Here is a 20863-nt window from a genome sequence, read left to right as displayed (position 1 = left end):
AGAATTGTATTGATACAGCTATTAGTAAACCGTCAGTGCTGTTATCTTATGCTTTAACATGGAAAAAAGTCAAGAAATCAACACTGGCAGGGTAGAAGACAGCTGTTCAGTAGGCGGATAATGCTTAGAAATTATATATTCCTGAAACTTAAAATAGATATTCAAGTTTCAAATAAAGGTATCCTTCCTCCTTCTGTGCAAATATTTTCTTACATAGGATTCTGGAAGGAAATAAGTGTTAGTCACAATTGTGCCTTATCACCATTCAACCCAGAAGCCATGATTTTTATCACAAGTGACTTTATGGGTCTCACTAACAGTCTGCTCACTGAGATAGTCTCTGGACTGCAGTCTCTGAATTCAGAATGCAAGTTTCTCATCCAAAAAGAATGATTTCCATTCCTGAGTCAAGAAGCACTAAACCACTCCAGAAAAGAAGCCAGATACCAGGACCAAAATGAGGGCATTCAGTAATGCAGCCTGATAGCTCATGTGAAGTTTTCCAAGGTCTGTTGCTCCAGCACAAGCTCTCATAAAGGGGTATGTATAAGCACACAATAGATTTCATGTTCAGCAGTAGTATGAAGCTTGAGATCTCATTTTCTCATTTTCAAGGTTTCCAGAGCACCAGATTCTGATATCCCATGGCCATTTCTTTTCACAGGCTTAATTCTAATGTTCAGTCCTCACACCAGAGGACTAGATTAGCATCACTGTAAAAAAAATAAATAAACAACCCTCAACCAAAACCCAAGACATCCTTGAAGAAGCAGATTACTATGGCTTTTCAAATAGCTAGCCCAGAGCTGTACAGGCTCCCTTCTTTTGTTAGGATCTTGCTATCATTATGTCCTTCCCTTCCACTCACTTCAAAATTCTGTCTACTTGTCTGCATCTGTTTCTTGGTATCCTTCACATACATCCTCACTGGTCTTCCTCTGATATCAACACTGCCCAGCCCCTTGCATTTTTGTTAATACTACAGCAGTGCTCATGGCAAAAGCTTTTTACAAACACTTTGCATGCTATGGGGCTTTTAAAGAACATCCTTCCATCCATTTTCAGCTGAATAAGAAAGGAAGAGTACCCATGCAGCTGATATTTCAAGTACTTCTAAGAACAATGGAAGACTTAAAAGAGAGCATCTTCCCCTGACCAAGTATGTATGAGCTTATGATAAAAAGGTAAGTGTCCCATCATCGGGATATTATCTTCTAAGTACTTACAATAGAGAAACATCCTCTCAGAGAAAACAACCTGGTGCCAACAGACACATAAACCAGATGGCTGCAGTATATATACCACAACTGATTCCAGTTTACTGCACTTCAGACATTGCCAATTCATGGAACAGCCCTGCCCAACCAGTCTGCAAATAGATTTTGTTTGAAATTGCAAGAAAATGTTGCTGAATTTGAGCATTTTGTCACTGCAATCCTACACGTTTGCTGGCTGCATCAGATGCTCAGTTCCTTAAAATTATATAGGGTAAGAAAAACACCCACAGAAGAAATAACCAAACTTAATTCTAACACTCTTAGGAAAAGAGATCTTTTTATTTCCTGCAGAAAGGCACTGAAGGATAGAAGATGGCTAAACAGCACATGTTAATTCTAATTATTAAAAGCACAGGTTTCTACCCAAAATTTCAAGGCTTGGGCAATGTAACTATTTGTGACCAGCCTGAAAATTAATTTTATTCCTATGTAACATTTTCTGGAATGGTGAGAAAGCTAGGGATTTTTTATGAATAGCAACAATAAAGCTGTTGGGAAGAAACCCCTCCCGAGTACAGTACACAAAGTTCAGTCTTGAATTTATTGGATCTCTGAACTGTTGCTCATCCCTCAGAAAGCCCCTTTCTCATTCCTCATGCACAGCCTATGTTCTTCAAACATATATAAGGATTAATTTTTCCATTGTTTTCTTGCTTGGTGGGTTCCTTTTAGAAGGATTTTAGCATGAACATGTCAAAGCAAAGAACACAGTTGCATGAAAAAGCCTTTAAAGAGATTTTTAGCATCAATAACTTTTATTTCCCTACCCAGCAGAATATCCACATACTGGCCTCATCACTGTCTATCTCCCAGCACTATCTTCTTCTGCCTCTTCTCTCTCTTAATCACACAGCTGACACCTTTCATTTTTCCCCAGAGAATGATACCCACCACATGCACATTGGGTATCCTTAAAAACATGTCTCACAATCTTTGCATCTTGGCTGTTCAGATGCTGGGCAGCTTTCAAGTAACTCAGTAAGTAAAGTTGGTTTTTTTTAGTTGGGTTTTACCTTTCTTACATGGCTCACAAGTTTTGAGCCCAGGGCAGTCTCAGTTTTTTCCTCTCTGTTTCTTTAACTCTGCATGCTAAAGTATCTTCTGTTTACATTTTGAATGGAAATGTGCAAAGCAAACATCTGCAGTCCCGTGAATAAAATAACAAGTCCTTGTCTAATGCTTTGCTATATGAAGCATAGAGTTGTTTCCAGGTTTTTTCCATAGAAAAGTGTTGAATATTGCCAACATCACAACCCACAGCACATTGTGTAATTTAATGCATTATTTTTCATATATATTTATATATTATATATATATTCAGATACATAATACACATATGTGTAATGTAATTAATTGTAAATAAATTTAATTTCAACCAGTGATTAAGAAACCTGCCTGCATATTTCTTCTTCAAAGGCTGTTTGAGAGATTCCTTGTTCTCACCATTGAAGTTGCCTTCTACTTCCACCTTCAATTTTCTAACAGCAAATTAATTCAAGTTTCTTTTGTAAAAATTAAGCTTAAACAGACCAACTGCCCCTTTCTGCTTATCTCTCTCTTCCCCAGCACAGTTAAGGTACAAACAGGTTCAAACAAGAATTAGAGCAAAACACAGAGCCATCACTGCCAGCTATTAAATATAGCATCTACTGTTCAGAAAAGCTTCAAGCCATGGATAACTGCAAAGTAAACCAGAATCATAGCTCGACATCCACATCTTACACATCTGCCTTGGACTCCATAACATCCCTTTAGAAACATTCTATTGGCAGAGACCTAGTACAGCTATTTTTACTTTTTGGAAACAGCATCATTCCTGTTCTTCTTCTGCCCCACATTGCCAGGCCCCTCTTTTGAAAAACCAACAAACTCATATTATCTTCTCTTGAGACATTCTTATGCTGTCCCCACTAACCTCTCTCCAGTACCCATCAACAGAGTCTGAAGTCTCCCTCCTTGAACAAGGACAGCCAGACCTGTCCTCTGCAGGAACATACTCCCTCTTAGTCATTACCTATTTCTTAAATTTAGTTTTTATTTCCCTTGGTTTTGACTCCATGATCTCTGCTCTGTAAAACAGCTCTGTGCCCATTTCCTCACTGCTGCTGGTAGGAACTTAAGTCTTCCTTTGCTCTCCATAGTATTTCCCCCATAATGAGATACCACAACTCCATGGCAAACCTAGAGCATCTTAGGCACACATCTGCATATGTATGTATCAGCAGCTTTCCATCTCAAATACTGGAAACCACAAATAAACTCCAGAAACAAACTCCTGAATCTAACTGTCCCTCTATATCAGATTATGAAAGAAAACAGAGTTATGGCTTAACTACCTTATCCTGAACCAACAGCAACACAGCAGCCCTATGTTTAGCCACAATACAATTGCAACTAAGCCAAGGAGAAAGTGAAACAGCTGCTCAAAAGCTATACATTTTAACAATTACCTTGCAACTCACAAAGATAAATATAGGAATACTAAGCAACTGAGGAGGACCAGAGTTATTTTGCCAGTTCCGACTGCAAATATCCCAAGTCCTAACTATGACTTATGTAAAACTGCACATATCAAAAATACAAGCCTAAACAATGTCCATCTGAGGTCTCAAGATAAGCCATAAGAAAAAACAAATTATCTAGGATTTACTGGTATCCCTTGCTGGATGATCCAATCTGGTTTTCCCAAACAATTGGAGTCTCCGGCAGATTCATGATTTAACTCTGTATTCCTGTAATTGGTGTGGATTTGCAAAAAGTCTGTTTATATATCACAAACTTTTCTGATTACTCAAGACTTCACCTATCATGCTGCATGAACAGAAAAATCCCCCCCTTCCTACTCAAGACTTAACATACACAGCAGCAATTTCTTTTCCATTTAGATTATGATATTTCACTCTCAAGCAAGAACATAAATTCGCGAGCAATTCAAGAAACAGTTTTACAAGCAAACAAAAATAACCTCATCAAGCCAGAAGTCCAAGTCAGTGCTTACCACCCTCTTCCTCCCACCTTTATTCAAATTTTTTTAAAACTTCTTCATTATTTGTGTAAAGCCTCATTCATTCTGCAAGATCATCTATCTTCTTCCAAGAAAGGATTTAGCTTTTGAACAATGCAGAAAAAAACAACAAAATATAAAGAAATGCTAATAGGAGGATGCAATACTGCCCATATACTTAAACAACACCTTCCTACGTGACCTCATCATGTGTGCCCCGGGCACAGGCTTAACCCCAGGTCTCTCTAGAGCAATTCATCCATAAGCATCTACCACTGAAAAGACAAAATGCCTTGCCAATATGCATGTAGTACAAAGAATGTGAGCTAAGTCCATGGACTGGGGCACAGAGAACCCAGTGCTTCTCTGAAGAGCTTACAAGAGTAAAATGTGCTGATGGTTGGAACAAGCAACCTGACTGGGATAGCAAGGCAGGAGGGACTGAACAAGTCAGAATATCCAGCCCAGTAACTTATTCACCCAGCTCACAGCCTCTCGTCCATGTGGGATGAGTTCCTTGCATATGTCTCATGCTTCCATACACCACTTGAGCTGACACAGAGAGATTAAACAGTACCTGGCTTAGAACCTAACAGATGTGAAAGAGTCAAGAATTAAACCTTCTTTTAAAGCACATCAAACACACTCTTGCAAAGTTCTTCCTTGTCAGTAGATCTGTCTGCACCTACAGGGTGGTAGGGGTCAGTTTAGCACAATTTAGGACTTTGAGGAAAACTGAGCAGTTTTTTTAATAAACCCAGTTTCACTGATCATTGAGGGATGGCCTGTAAGTTTAGGAAAGCTCTGGTAATACCTTTAGAGCAGGTGCATCCCAGGGGTCACTACTCACTCTGTAAGCAGTCAGCATTGAGCAAGTCTTGGCACTTCTCATGGCACTTGACTCCACATTCACCGCAGCGCATTCCCTGCCGTGCAATACCCCACAGCAGACCCTCACATTCATAGCAGTAGGTGGGAGTTGTGGCTGTCCACACTTCGAAGTTGTGTGGGGTTGTACAAGAGATGGGGTAAATTAAGGCTTGCAAGGTCTTCTTGTAGACGTGAGATTTCTGAAAGGCAAGAGCGCACATTAACATCCAGGAAGGTGACTGAACCTATTTTGGATGGTTAACCTATGAGTTTTAAGGGAAAGGGAATGAGCAGCACAATAAATCTACACATCTGACATAGCCAAATTCTTCAAACTTCTCCAGTCAACAGTAGAAACCCTTTCAAAAGGGTTTCTTCCAAGCACTTAAAAAGTGGAAAAGATGAAAGAAAAGAATTAAGGTTTGTGGATGAGGGATATCTTGCATAAAGCAAGTTTCAATGCTCTCATGGTAGATAGCACAGAAGGAAAGCGTAAAATTACATTTTTCAGGATCATATTGACACTTAAAATGTTATTTTTCGTGTTTGGTTTCTTCAAACAAATTATACAAGAACCCTTGTATATATATTTTTAGACATCTGTGAAGCTGGCTGTGCATCCAAGAGAGCCAAATTTGCTTAATTTGCTGACTAAAAGTCAATAGGAGCCAAGCAACCCTCCCACTTACCAGCTCTTCATCTTTGAGAGATGTTCTAGTGGCCATTGCTGAGGTAATTCCGGCTTTCCGGGACTGAACCAGTGACTAAGAAGGAAGAAAGTTTGTTATTCACCATCATAATCAGAAATGCATTGACCCTACATGCTCTGAGATGTGACCAAGTGGACTCTGCCACCAAATCAGAAGTCTGTTACATTTGAGTCGGCTTCTTAAATGGTAATTTTCATCTCAGAAGAGTAAAATGCACACTCTGAAAGGTCTTTGAGTTGTTCCCATCTGACCAACAGTCTCATACGGGTAAATTTTTATTTGTTTCTCTGGTAAGAACTATCAGCATAACCTGGGTTCCACTTCTGTGTTCTGGTAGCAATGGTAATTCCTACTATTGCCTAAGGTCACTACGTAGCACTCAAGTCTTTCACACCTAAGTTTATTCATAGCCAAAAGGAGGTTATTTTATCAGTTTTACAACACACACACCACCCCTTAAATCACCACAGTGAAAGGGGCTCAAATAAACAGGTTTAAATAGGGACACACTAGGTTGGGAGTGCAGGTCTGAATGTGCTGGTGTATCACATTCATTGGCCATCGCTGAATACAATGAACAGCATTTTCCTCTCAAAACTGCCCCCTGAGCATCAAACCAGCACTAAGTTCTGCAGCCTTGGACAGCCCTTTGCAGAACCTCATACTGGCATACAAAGGATGTCTTCAGCAAGCCACTCCAGTTAGAAGGCAGAAATGGAAATTAAAGTTAGCATCATCTGCTTCAAAAACATTAAATCCTATCAGAAATGTCCATTTATGCTGTGATATATCCTGTATGAAGGCAGACTGAAAAAGTTCATTGCATCAGTGATGGAGCAGGACAGAGTGCTGGATACATATGCACTGCAATACTGCAGGTTTAAAATAAAAACACACGCACAAAAAAAAGGCCAAATAAGTTTTGTTTCTGTTGAAGACTTAGTTGATATTCTTTATCTCCACTTACCATGGCCTGTAGAGAGAGAGAATGAAAGCATACAAAAGAAGTAACATGAGTTAATGCCATTATTGCAAAGATACAAGCAGTTAGTAAGACACGTATTAAGCTTCCCATGCATAAGCTGGCAGAGAGAAATGGATGCATCTTTTCACAGGAATTATAGGATATGGAAACTTTGGTCTTTCAGCTGTTACAGCATTCCTCCCAAGTATGAAATCGTTATGTGTACTGAAGAAAGCCAAGAGAAAAACATTTGTCCTGCAAAAGCCTTATTTCACCATATCACACAAGCATATGAAACTTGTCCTCATTACTCGCTTGGTTCTTGTGCTTCCTCAGTGAAGAAGCCTACTGGCAATATTGAAATTACTGTGAAAATCCAAGCACACATGCTCATTTATCTATCCTCTGAAATTCCAAACTTCTGGTAAGCTGCCAAACCTCACATGGACATTGTATCTTTCCCCAGAGTACATGATTTTAGGAAAACATTTTAAAATAATGCAGGCCCAAAAATATCCAGATAGTCTGTGTAGGAAAAAAAAAAACATTAAAAACATGAAAATACCTTAATTCTTCCAAATGAAAGAAACAGTCTGTGAACAGTAGCACATTCTTACAGATATTTTTCCAAGCATAGCCCCTAATCTCTTACTGTAATTATTAATTTAACTAAGTAGGAAACCTTCAACTTTTTCATGTGACAATGAGTGTTACCATACACCAAAAAGCAAAGTCACTTGCACCAATGATTTTGTTACTTAAGAAAAAACCCTTACCAGATCACTGACAAGTGGAATTGGCTTTTTTTTGCGTAAATCGGGCATGCTGTCAATGCCATAGAGACCACCTGCAGGCCTGGAAGTTCAGAAGGAAGGAAAGAAGAAAAAAAAAAAAAGATTAAAAATCTCACCAGCAGCGACAGACAGTAAACAGATGATCAAAAAGCTTCCTTAAAATACCAGTCCCCTTGCTAATATCATAGTTAATGAGAAAAAGAAGAATCAGTTCACTGTAAATGCAACTTAATAATAAACCAAAGCCATTCACACTAAAAAAAAGGTAATTTTCTCATTCTCAGAGCTTGAGGGTCTGATCTAGCTCAGAATAGGCTGGACCTGTGTTTGCAGAGCATCCAGTGCTTCAGAGCCACTGCTGCCAGCACAGCAAGTTAATGCAGCCTTATCCCTGCTGCTTCTTTGGGGCATTTTTTTGGCAAAAATACTCACCTAATGGCAGTAATAAATATGTGGCTTCAGCTGGGGTAACTGAGCCACACACCTCTGCTTTCAGAAGTACCTTTTATTCCTTAGGGAGAGCTCACGTTTGTAGTTTACTACTGGTAATGAGCACCATGGCAGGAAAGACTTCGGAAACTTGGAAACACTGTGTCTAAAGTTTTTCTCCATCCTCTTCCCTTTCATTTCAGTAATTCTGGGTTGGGCTGGGGTGGGAAAGCTTTTTACTGGAGGAAGCAAAATCAGTCAGAAGACTGTATTTTTTAGAAATGTAAAGATAATGTTAAAAATGATTGTGTATCTTCTTCATGCAAAACAATCCAGTTGTTCCTACCCAGTGCCACTGACGGGGGGGAGCATGACAAAGTCTGTGAGCTGCAGGCCAGGATGATGCTACTCATCATCTGATTCTATGCTAGAATACATTTAATCCGGGGCCTCAGGGTCCATACAATTATTAGAGAAAAAAATATCACATCCGAGAAGAAAGAAGATTATGTTTATTTGGTGCTCAGCCTTTCAAGCCATACAGACCTCTGTACACAAGGGCTGCCATTCACTTGCAGAGGTGGCAACAGTGGCAAAAGTGGCATTACCCCAGCAACACCTGGAGCCTGCAGAAATAAAACATGACAGTCTCCTTCCTTCCTGATGAGACCAGCCTGAATAATAGTATCTGGAACCTGCCATGCATGGATGTATGCCTGTGGTTGAAGAAGGTCTCTTAATTCAGCCTGAAGGAGCAAAGTAAATCAACGGCACAGGTCTGTAAGTCCTTGAGATAATGTTTTTGTGAGGGTTTTTTGTTTGGTTGGTTGGTTTTTTGGACCTGAGCACCCATTCCTCTGCTGTTGCACCTACTGTATTCACCCTGAACTGAAAAAGGGACCTGCAATGTGACTCCCTCCTTGCAATGAACACCCACCTGCCAGCCAAACCCTCCGCTCCTCTCACTGTCTCACTTAACCTCCCCAGCTCCACACTTTTCTCATGGCTTGGTGTCACTGAGAATATGAAGAATATGGTTTCTGAGGCAGCCTTCTCTGGTAACAGAGACTGTAGGGGCAGAGACTTCTGCCTCTCAATCCTTAGCCATCCATTTCCACTCCATACCATGCTGGCTTACACCTTCTTGCAGCTACCTGCATGACAAACTGGCTAGCACTTTAAACGTGTATTTTGCTGATTTGGTACATCACATCTAGCTAAAAGGCTTTAGATCACAGCTGCAGGGAAGAGGAGTATGGGTCAAATGGTTATTACTGAAATAAAAGACACACATGGAGCTTCCCTTTAAGGTAATCTAGGAAACCAAAATGCCAGTACAAATTTACACATGCCATGAAAACTACAAGGCTCATAGATGACAGAAGGCAACTGCACCCTTAAAGCAGCACCCAATCAAACCCCCTTTTAATACAGCCAGTAGTAAAAAAAGAAAAAAAAAAAACTTCCAGGAAAAAACCAACCAACAGCAGTCTGTGCTCCAGGATGGACAAATATGTCACGACACAACCTTGCACAAGGCTGTTCCAAAGAGAGCAGCAGGTGTATACAGAAACAAACCACAGCTCTGCGATGGTAAAATTGATGTTTTTGATGGGGTGTATGAGGGTGACATGTCCAAGTTGCCAGGTGGGAACTGGCTGGTGGGAAGCTGGGCAGCCACGTGTAACAGCACCAAGTGCATCAGCTCTGCATGGAGCATGAGTCACATCCTGCACCGCAGCATCCTGCGAGTCTCAGCCTTCCCACACCAGGGCTGCAACCCACCCACAGCAGCTGTGACAGCTTAACCTCACAGCTGGGAATGGGAGACAAACACAGACAGGAGAAAGGTGGAGATTTACAGCAGTTAATTAAAACCACTGGAATCTCTGGACAAGAATGGTAACTGTCTGACAGTGCTGGAAATCCTTGCAGTGAGGCTATATGGTGTTTTCACCATGTTTTCACTCATTTTCACCAAACGAGGCTACCCTCATTTACAACAGAGAATTTCCAGAAAAAAAATTTTGCCCGAGCTACACTGCAATATTTCTTTCTGGCTTATAATAGAAAAATCTGACCCACATCAAGAAATAAGATATATCCGCATACTGTCAATATTGACAGCACTAAGACCAGCCCTGGGACCAAATATGGAATTTTGTCTACTACTCCAGTGCTAGAAATCCTTTCCAGTACCAACTAGCAGTACTGAACTGGGATAAAATAGGTGTCACAGAACAGTAACCAGCTGACACCAAGAATTCCAGCATTATTTAAATCACAATACAGCTTGTCGGTAAGTTTTGGGTCAAAAATTTGTGTCCAATTACTTGAATCAGGAAAGTATATGCAAAATAGAAAAGGAGAGCCTGTAACCAGAAAAGATGCAAAAAAATGGTCACAAGCAAAAATCCAGATTAAGCGCTCCTAAGAGACAATGGTACAGCTGTGAATTTATTCTTCTTTTCAACATACTTTGTAATGATTTTATTCCTTTTCTGATTTTCCTTTTCTATTTTCCTGACATTTCCTAGGAAAGAAAAACATTAAAATTGCATGTTTTATAAATTCAAGATGAGCTTAAATTACTGTGCTTGAGAAACATGTCTAGTTGCCACCTGGTTTTTTGCAAAATATTTATGATAGTCTGAGGTTTAGGATGGAAACAGTTGCAAGCTGGGCTGACAGAGAACAAACATATTTGAAAAGTGCTTGTATTCAATAACCAAGGGAGGTGTCCTAGGATATAGATAGACTCAGATATCTGAGTCACTTTGAGCTTGTTAATGTTTAAATAACAATAATTCAGGAACAATTCTTAATTTTCAAAATAACTCGTTGTGCTTTCACCTACCTCAACCTTTCATTTAAGCAAACTCCTTATTTTGCTTACCTAAATCAGTGTTTGCACAGACAGAACTACTGACAGTGCCTCAAATATGCATACTGTAGCTTTATGTATAATAGGGTAACTCTCCTCTGCAATGCATGTAATATTTATAGCCTTATTATAGAGGGCTGTATTGAGGAGTGAAAAGGATTTCTGTGTGAGAAGATGATTTGCACTGATAAATGAAATATATAGATATGAGAAATTACACTCAAGACACTGACCCATAATACCAATTGTAATTTTTTTTTAAAGCTTTCTCCTAAGACCATGATTAGAGACAGGGAGCTGCTGTTGCGTTATGCTAGAAGTGCAAATAGCTTGAAGCAAGAATTCATCTTTTAATACAAGTTTTTTCACACAGACCCTTACTTAAATCTTGAAAATTTAAGTAAGCAAAGATGGTTTGCAATGACAGATGATTACTTCCTTCAAAGGACACCGCTTCTCTAATCTCCATATGAAAGAAGTACTCTAACCATAAGTACTTTAACATATTTTGTGGCTAATAAGCCACAACGTGGCTAATAGTGGAATTAAAGGTTCATCACTCACAACTTCCTTTTCTGGAAATCGCTTGTATGCAGCAACACAGTGAATATGCCAAACGTTTTTCAAAACTGCATTTACCAGTCTATTTTGTTAGAGCTCACACTGAAAGGGAAAAATTACAGACTAGAGCAAATATTGCCTTGAATTGACAAAACACATTTTTAGGTATTTCAGGACTGTAGGTGTATTCCTCTTTCAGGCTTTGAAATAATTTTCTGTGCATGAACCAATAAACTCAGTACATTGTCTCCTGGTTAAAGCACACGAAGGTGCTGTTTATAGTTAGAATAAATCACTGTCTTCTGCTTCTGCTAATTGCCAGTTCTCCTGCTCAGCAAAGTCCCAGGCTCCTTAGCAAAGCACAGAGTTGCTAGGCATCTCCAGGCATCTGCAGGTGTTGAGCATGCTTTGCAGGGACACTAACAGCAGAAAAATTACTCCAGAAGCAGAAAGCCGTATAACGAAGCCTCCAATTTAACTTCATGTCCTTCAGTAGTATGAGAATTAAGTTAGAAGTGTAACAAGCCAACCCAACCTCTTGCTGAGATTCCAGGGCAAACCTGCTGCTATGTCAGCTCTTAATGAGTGCATCACCACCAAACCACATGGCCCTGGTGGTGTACAAAGCACATAATGGAGCAGCTTGTAAAATGCATCGTCTTTTTTTTTTTTCCACAGGGGATCGTAGGGAAGCTACCATGCTGGCACCTATTATGAAGAATGTCGTGCTGAAATTACACACAATTACAATTTGTCTGCTTCATTTGCTGTGAGTAGCGTGTGGTGGAGAGAACAGTCTTACCTGTACAAAATAGGCTTGATGACTGACTGCTTTAAAAATAACAAACTGCAATGACCTCCAGAGTTACTGCAGTTTTGACTGCTACAATGACCACAGAAGTCACCGAGACTTCTGTGACAGGAGACTTGCTCAAAGCTACTTTTTAATTCCAAGACCAAAAGGCAGCAATCTTTCTGAGCTCCACTTTCCCTTCTCTGATGCTATCAGTTACTGATTCAGGAAAAGGAATTTCATCTGGACCACTCCGTTGTGCTCTGTAAAGTTTATTTAACACTGCTTTAAGTGCCATAAACACTTGCTGCTCTAATGTTATAGATTACATGCTGCAACTATAACTCTGTTCTTAACCACAGATCTCTTGAAAAGCTGCACAGCCCACCTCCAGCTGCTTAAGAGCAGATTCTGAAATATAGCAGCAGCAGCCTGGCACTACATGAGACATGACCACTTGATCATTGTTGATAAGAGCCATTAAAAACATCAGAAGTGCTGCTTATACTTAGGGCTAAACTGCAGACCTCAAAGTACACTGTAATTATAAAAACAGGAAAATAAGGTTTCAAAATACCACTTACCCTCCTTTAAGCCAGGGTGGTTTTGATGGATCAGCCTCATCTTGACCCTTAGATGGAGAGAAGAAGAATAACATTATGAAATTAGTTTCCAATACCACCAGAAAAAAATATTCAGGTTATATTCTGATGAAAGGATAACAGACCGCACTGCATGCAGGCAAATGCATACAGAAACTCATCCAATAACCAACATGTCAGGACAAGTGATACAGACACAAACAGGCTATGCAATCTCATTGAACACCTAGGACTGAAACCTGAAGAGCCTGTTCAGTGCAACTCCTCTTTCAAAAGACCATCTTGAAGACCAACTGGTATGATTTTTTTTTTTTTCCCAACCCCAAAAACCACACAACTTACTGGAGAGGTCCTGTTATCATTTACAGAAACGTGGCCAGAATGAAGATGTTAGAAATTAAATGCACAAACAACTGATCAGCATGAAACTTTGTACAAACACTTGTGAAATTTGTTCATGCTCAAATGCAAAGGCTCCTTAGCCCCTTCAGCAAGGAGGTCCTATTGCAGCTTCACCCATTCATATGCAAGTATTTAATTCCCAACAGATGTAAAACAAGGGCCATCACATGCAAGATGACTGCAGGTCAACTGGGATCTCAGGGTATGATGGAAAACATCACGGGCTGCAAATATGGGGATTCATAATCATTAATTCAAACCATCTTCTTATATTCATATTAGAAGTGTATTCTACAGAGCAATGTTTCATTGTTTGGACAATCTTTAGTGGGCTGATTAAAGCTGAGAATTGCTTAAAGACTTACTATGTACCTGGGGAAAAACGTTTTGGATAAGAGCACAATAACTGAAAGCCTCTTTGTTCCAGGCTTTCCAGTTTGTATAGTTTGTATATCTTCCTGCACTGTCTCAAAGAAAAGCTTGTTCCAAAAAAGACTAAGTGAGACACACTACTAATTAGCTAATACTTCAAGCTCGGACAGCCATGTCTGCCAACAGTATAAAGAGACTGCAATTTGCACACAGTGGAAAACAAATTATTTCCAGACATGGGACTTACAACCTGAGAATCATCACAAAGTGAAGGAATATGTCAGAAAATAAAGATAAAAGAACAAAACCTCTAAAGAAAGACTAATTTACTCTGTCCTGTGCTTTGGATGAGCTGTGCAACCTCTGGATGTACTATTCACAGGTGGCAGATGATGTCTGCCACGAAGAGAAGAAATAACCATGGAAAATAAGCTTCTACTTGAAGTCTCAGTCCATACAGAGCAATAGTACAAACTTTATTATCTAGTCTTACAACACTGTGGCTAGGCAGATCCAAAAACTGCATTAAAAATTTCATTTTATTTTTAAACAGGCAAAAACCAGCAAGACCTTATCTGTAATTGAATGGACAGTCCTTGTTTCCTACATGATCACACAGGCCCTCAGAGGCCCATGGTCCAGCACAGCTCTATGCTTTCTCCACATCCAGAGCAGCATAGAAGAATCCAGGCTTCTGCAGGAAGGACAGTGCTCTATGCATCTCCACTCCAAGCATCTCCACTCCAAGCTGTGCTTCCAAAAACATTCATCCCAAAATTTGCATTTCCTTTGGAGGGATTTGAATCAAGTCCTGGTCAAGACAGTAGATTTCATGAAGGAAATGCAACCAGACCCTTCAGATCCCACAACGGAGGACATCTCCACCTTCACCCCTGAGCTCCTGGAATAGCTGTAGCCAGAAAGTAACCTTAGAACAATGCTTTACTTGACTGAGTGTGACCTGGGTCAGTTCTGCTGTACAGAATGGCACAGAATGACAAACACGGCAACATTTACTGGTAAAAGGAGTTAGTGCAACAGAGAGAGAAGAGAAGAGGAAGAGAAGAGGAAGAGAAGAGGAAGAGAAGAGGAAGAGAAGAGGAAGAGAAGAGGAAGAGAAGAGGAAGAGAAGAGGAAGAGAAGAGGAAGAGAAGAGGAAGAGAAGAGGAAGAGAAGAGGAAGAGAAGAGGAAGAGAAGAGGAAGAGAAGAGGAAGAGAAGAGGAAGAGAAGAGGAAGAGAAGAGGAAGAGAAGAGGAAGAGAAGAGGAAGAGAAGAGGAAGAGAAGAGGAAGAGAAGAGGAAGAGAAGAGGAAGAGAAGAGGAAGAGAAGAGGAAGAGAAGAGGAAGAGAAGAGGAAGAGAGGAAGAGAAGAGGAAGAGAAGAGGAAGAGAAGAGGAAGAGAAGAGGAAGAGAAGAGGAAGAGAAGAGGAAGAGAAGAGGAAGAGAAGAGGAAGAGAAGAGGAAGAGAAGAGGAGGAGAAGAGGAAGAGAGGAAGAGAAGAGGAAGAGAAGAGGAAGAGAAGAGGAAGAGAAGAGGAAGAGAAGAGGAAGAGAAGAGGAAGAGAAGAGGAAGAGAAGAGGAAGAGAAGAGGAAGAGAAGAGGAAGAGAAGAGGAAGAGAAGAGGAAGAGAAGAGGAAGAGAAGAGGAAGAGAAGAGAAGAGAAGAGAAGAGAAGAGAAGAGAAGAGAAGAGAAGAGAAGAGAAGAGAAGAGAAGAGAAGAGAAGAGAAGAGAAGAGAAGAGAAGAGAAGAGAAGAGAAGAGAAGAGAAGAGAAGAGAAGAGAACTTCTCCAGAGTTGAATTCACAACTCATCTTGGACCAACAGCACGAAACAAAAGGATGAGCTTTCAGTAAGTGACAGTATCCATGGAGGGGCAAGGCAGGTGATGCCTGTGTGGAAATAGGAGTTATCACCTGCTGAAAGAAAAGTAAAGAGGTAATTCGCTCCAGGCTACATTCTTCCTGGAAAAACGCCAAGAGAACCAGCACCTGACATCCATCAAACAAGGACTGATGCTTTAAGACTGTGGAAGAGTCAACACAGTACCCACAGCTAATGTGTGTGGGTGAAAGAGAGATATGTGATCCCTACTAGTGTAGGCTCATTATTGGCTTCAACAGCTTGAAAGGCTTCAAAACAAACATGAAAGAAAGATTTAACATGGAAGCAACTGGAAAACAAGAAAAATATCATATAGGGTACACCAGGTTTTAAAAGCATTTTCTTTTTTTTTTATGACAAAGCAACCACTTTTCTTTAGACTGTAGAATGAATTTATCAACTGAGTTATTTTGACAAAAAACTTTTGATGCAATGCCATGTAACACTAATAAGGCCAGATAAGCTGAGAAGGAGCAGGAAGCTTTAAGGTGGGTAAACAAGTAACTGTAACAGAGCCAGCCATGGACAACGCAATAAGGAAGCTAGTGGGAGTGAGCAGGATCTGCTCATAAAATCCCCTCATGACAAACACCAGAGAATCATTGAAAGAGAACTCAGATGGTCTATGGAAAGAACTGCCATCAACAAAGACTGCAACAACTGAGGATTAAACATTGTACAAATGGCAAGGTCTGAGTCTCAAACCCTGCTGAGAATTCGACTGCACAGAAAGTGTTTCTTGGTGCATAAAAACATGTGACACCTTTATTTTGGACTTGAGCTCTAGTCATCACCCTGACCACAAGCCACTATCATACAGGCATGTAGAGAGGAAACACCATCCACAGAATATGTCCAGAGAAATGTCTTTCTAGAAATAAAAGCATAAATACCGTTGTACTGTACTGGCAAGACTCCTTCTGAAAGAAGGAAACAATCTTTTTATTCTGTATAAAAATAGAAGAATTAACATCGGAAAAAGGCAAAAGCAGCATGAGAATGTAAATATATTATGATGCAAGAAAAACAAGATAGCTTCCTTACTTTAGCAATAAGAGTCTTCTTTTATGCTTACTCAATAGACAGAAGAACATACTGCATGGAAGAAGAACAGCAGGTGAGTATAAATGTGGGGTGAAAACTAAAACGTGCAGTAACCTTTCAGAGGGAGAAGTAGGTACCAAACCTATCCAGCTTTAAAGAAGGAAACTGGGCAGTTCACATAAGAGGCAATGGCACCATATCACCTAGTGACAGAGGGATGGCAGTCACCAAGAGGGCATCTGAGATCCCCTGGTGCAATGGCATACACAGCCAAAGAACCAGAGGCTGCACTACCTACAAGCATTGGCATGAGAATTAACAAGCTTCAGACATCTCTGAGAGTGCCTATTAAGCAAAGCAATCCACAGTTTACTCCACCATTGTGGGCAGGAATGCTTCATATACTCCTCTTCATTTCAAGAAGACATTGCTGTCTTGATGGATCTACTGCAGCTGGGGAGTTTCTGAAGTGCTCTGAAGCAGCATTTGCACCAGGACACTGGAGGGCTCCAGTAGCTCTTGTGGATCTTGTCACCAGCTATGAATCTGCTCAAGTTCAGCTATGACAACTGAATAGCTAAGGCAAGCAGCAGAAATAAAGGGCAGATGACAGGTACACTGAAACAACTGTGTGCTCAGGTGGCCAAGAAGGCCAATGGCATCCTGGCCCCTATGAGGAACAGAGTGGCCAGCAGGCCCAGGGAAGGGATTCTTCCCTTGTACTCAGCCCTGGGGAGGCCACACCTTGGGTCCTGTGTCCAGTTCTGGGCCCCTCAGTTCAGGAAGGAGACTGAGGTGCTGGAGCAGGTCCAGAGAAGAGCAAGGAGGCTGTGAAGGGATCCAGCACAAGTCCTGTGAGGAAGGGCTGAGGGGGCTGGGGGTGTTCAGCCTGGAGAAGAGGAGGCTCAGGGGAGACCTCATCACTCTCTACAACTCCCTGAAAGGAGGTTGGAGCCAGGGGGGGGTTGGTCTCTTCTCTTGGGCAGCTCTCAGTAAAACAAGCTCTCAGTAAAACAAGAGGGCATGGGCTTAGTTAGGTTAGATATTAGGAAAAAATTCTTTACAGAGCAGGTAATCAGGCACTGGAACAGGCTGCCCAGAGATGTGGTGGACTCTCCATCCCTGGAGGTTTTTAAGAAGAGACTAAATGTGGCACTCAGTGCCATGCTCTGGTCACCAGGGTGGTAGTGGACCAAGGGTTTGACTTGATGATCTCAGAGGTGCTTTCCAACCTGGATGATTCTGTGACATTTTTAAGCACTGTCTTTCCTAAAACACGTGGGAAGGCAAAAGGAAAGTTGACACATTTAACATCTCAATATCCACATGCTGCACGTCACAGACATTCTTTTGCTGGCTTATGCCTCACTTCCCTGCACAGCTCTGCCACTTGATTTCTCCTTAAAAGTAGCCAGACTAGTCTGAATCTAAATTTTTTTTTTAGCCTCCAGTAAGCACATAAAGAAGCACTGAAAAGATGGAGAAGCAAGTATGTAAAAATCCGGTCCAGCAAGTCTCTTTTTTTGTTTGTTTGTTTGCTTTCTGATGCTGAGGGATAATATCTTTAAACCCACTGTCCAACAAATACCTTCTGCTGGGGAAGTGCCTGTCACGTCTAGTGATGCATTGTATTCACTCACAGTAAACCACTCTGAAATCAGTTACTGAAAGGCCTTCTACAAGTAATTAAGGTTTCTTATCCACCAAGAACCAATTAGCAACATAATGCCAGTGACACAGTAGCACTGATTCAGAGATTAGTTTGGGTTGGAAAGGACCTTAAAGATCATCTAGGTCCAACCCACCAGCATGGGCAGTGACACCCCCTACCAGACCAGGTTGCTCCCAGCCCCATCCAACCTGGCCTTGAACACTTCCAGGGAAGGGGCAGCCACAGCTTCCTTGGGCAACCTGTGCCAGCGTCTCACCAGCCTCCCAGGAATGAATTTTTTCCTAATGTCTAATCTAAATTTCCCCTCTTCAAGTTTTAAAGAATATTCCCTGATCCCCTGATCTTTACACACCCATGTAAAAAGCCCTACCCCAGCTTTCTTGTAGGCCCCCTTCAGATATTGGAAGGTTGCTATAAGGTCACCTCAGAGCCTCCTTTTCTCCAGGCTGAAAAACCCCAACTTCCTCAGTCTGTCCTCATAGGGGAGGTGCTCCAGCCCTCTGATCATTTTAGGGGATCTCTTCTGGACATGTTTCAAGAGCTCTATGACCTCCTTATGCTGGGGACTCCAGAACTGGACACAGTGCTCCAGGTGGGGTTTCACAAGAGCAGAGTAGAGGGTGAACAAGAGCAGAGTAGAGAGGGAGATTTCAATAAATTCAATACATCTGCATTAAACAAGGTAAAAACATGACTGCTTAAGGTGCAATATTCAGTTATAGGGAAAGGGAATGTTTAGTGAAGACAACAAAGGAAATTAATAGGAATTTTGCTTATTCACGAAAAGCAGCATCTAGACTCAGAAGTAATTTGAGAAGTTTTTTTACCAAGCTGCATTTTGTAAAATTTGCTATTTATCTCATAAACAAGATGATGTTTCATTGGACAGAAGAAACAATTCTGTACTTCTGTAGAAAAGAAAGTCCATAAAATTGATGGAGAGGCATCAAAAAAGAGAAAATCACCAAGCCTGAGGAAGCACAAGGAAAAGGAAGAACATTCCCAGATCTGATGGCCCTCTCAATATAAATTCACCTCTCCACATAAGAGGCTTTCTAACAATGTACCTTTCCATCACACTTCAGTACTGTGTCTACTGCTGCTACTGTGTCTAGCACATTATCCTCTCAGATAAAACAGATGTAAAACATGGAAAGCTGCTTTATTTAAACAGATAAGAAAAAATCAACAGTGATCTTTATTTGTTTTGCAAATCATCCTAACTTGTTTTCAATACCATTCTTCATCATTAAACCTTGAAAACCTCAGTTTAGTTACAGATTAACCTGAATCAGGCTAAAAGAAGGAGCAACTGTTTCACCGTCTGTATTAAACTTCCAGTCATGTCTAATTAGACCATTTCTTTTAGGATATTAGCAGAATCAGACGGAACTAAGATATCCCCATTAAACTAGTTGATCTTGTCTTCACTGACTCAAGTATTCTGCATTTTAACATGGAACCCAAAGCTCCAACAAGCCAAACAATGATTTTAAATTCACTGTATTCTACAGAGTCAACTTAAATAATGACTGAAGACTCCCAAAGGAACCTCCTTGCCCTGATGTATCTTCCAGTATCAATTTTCCAGCTGCCAGATGAGCAGCTTAAAGGAGGTTGCAGTATTTTTGCAATGAAGCCAGGAGAGGACAGAATCTGACACCAATATTTGACACCAGATATCTCAATCTTCCTGTAAAAGCATCAAGGGACAGACTTTTACCTGTAATAACAACAAAACAAAATTGCTAATACATGAGCCAGGAAAGTTCAGACATGTAAATCTGTCAAACTCCAAGGGTGAGATCTACTACATAGAGGCCAAAAGTGTAATATTCAGCCTACTCCAGGAAGCTGATTTACCCTGACTCATACAGCTAAGGGAGAGGCAGAAGCACAGTAAGCATTGAATCCACACAGCATAGATTCAAGAAAATATGTAAGCTGAGAATCCAAGAGCCAGACATTTTTCTATATGAGGTACAGTTGCAAACACAAACTAAGATGTTACACAGCAGAGGACGAGAAAATTATGTGAATCCTCCAAAAAAGAAAGAGTTATCTGTTGCCCACAGAAAGATAAACAGAGAGGTGACTTGTCAATGGGTAGAGAGGAAATAGCTCAAAGTATTAGAGGAAAAGTACTGCCTTTACCACGGGACACAGCACTGCTGAAAGCAAAGTACAGCCTGTACCTAGCTAAAATGGCACACGATCTGCTGCAGACACCTTCCAGCAACCCTAGTCCTGCTTAATCTCAGTATTAGATCCCACAGGGGTACTTTTCACTTTAATTTCTGTAAGTGTACAAACCAAGTAGAGATGGAATGAAATAATGCAACTGAGGAAAAATGAGGACATAGTAGGTTTAAACAACACTCATAAAGAGGAAGACTGGAAAAGGCAAGACAAATAATTTGTGCTCCGCTTATGTCATGCCTGAGCACAACACACACCCCATCGAGCACCAAAGGGAGGAGATCACTCCAAGCATACATGTCTTCATTTTAGTACAAGGTAATGCACACTGAACAGACTCTTAACTCATACACAGTGTTAACAACTTCTCTGACAATCATAACATGCTAAACTGAATCTCAGTGC

At 40.7% G+C, this 20863-nt stretch overlaps 1 protein-coding gene across 1 annotated transcript in view; it reads right to left on the bottom strand.

The window, feature by feature from the left end:
- The window catches only part of UNC13B (unc-13 homolog B), a 211865-nt gene that overhangs the window by 73298 nt on the left and 117704 nt on the right, over nucleotides 1–20863 (bottom strand). Inside the window, exons 12-15 of the mRNA XM_030467074.1 lie at nucleotides 12871–12917; nucleotides 7602–7680; nucleotides 5841–5915; nucleotides 5132–5351 (exon numbers count right to left, since the gene is read on the bottom strand). Coding sequence (XP_030322934.1) covers nucleotides 5132–5351; nucleotides 5841–5915; nucleotides 7602–7680; nucleotides 12871–12917 — 421 coding nt within the window. The remainder of the gene's footprint in view (nucleotides 1–5131; nucleotides 5352–5840; nucleotides 5916–7601; nucleotides 7681–12870; nucleotides 12918–20863) is intronic.

This window comes from Calypte anna, chromosome Z, assembly GCF_003957555.1.
Source record: "Calypte anna isolate BGI_N300 chromosome Z, bCalAnn1_v1.p, whole genome shotgun sequence".
Lineage (NCBI taxonomy): Eukaryota > Metazoa > Chordata > Aves > Apodiformes > Trochilidae > Calypte > Calypte anna.
Note: the sequence above shows the minus strand (reverse complement) of the source record. Positions and strands in the feature narration are given on the sequence as shown.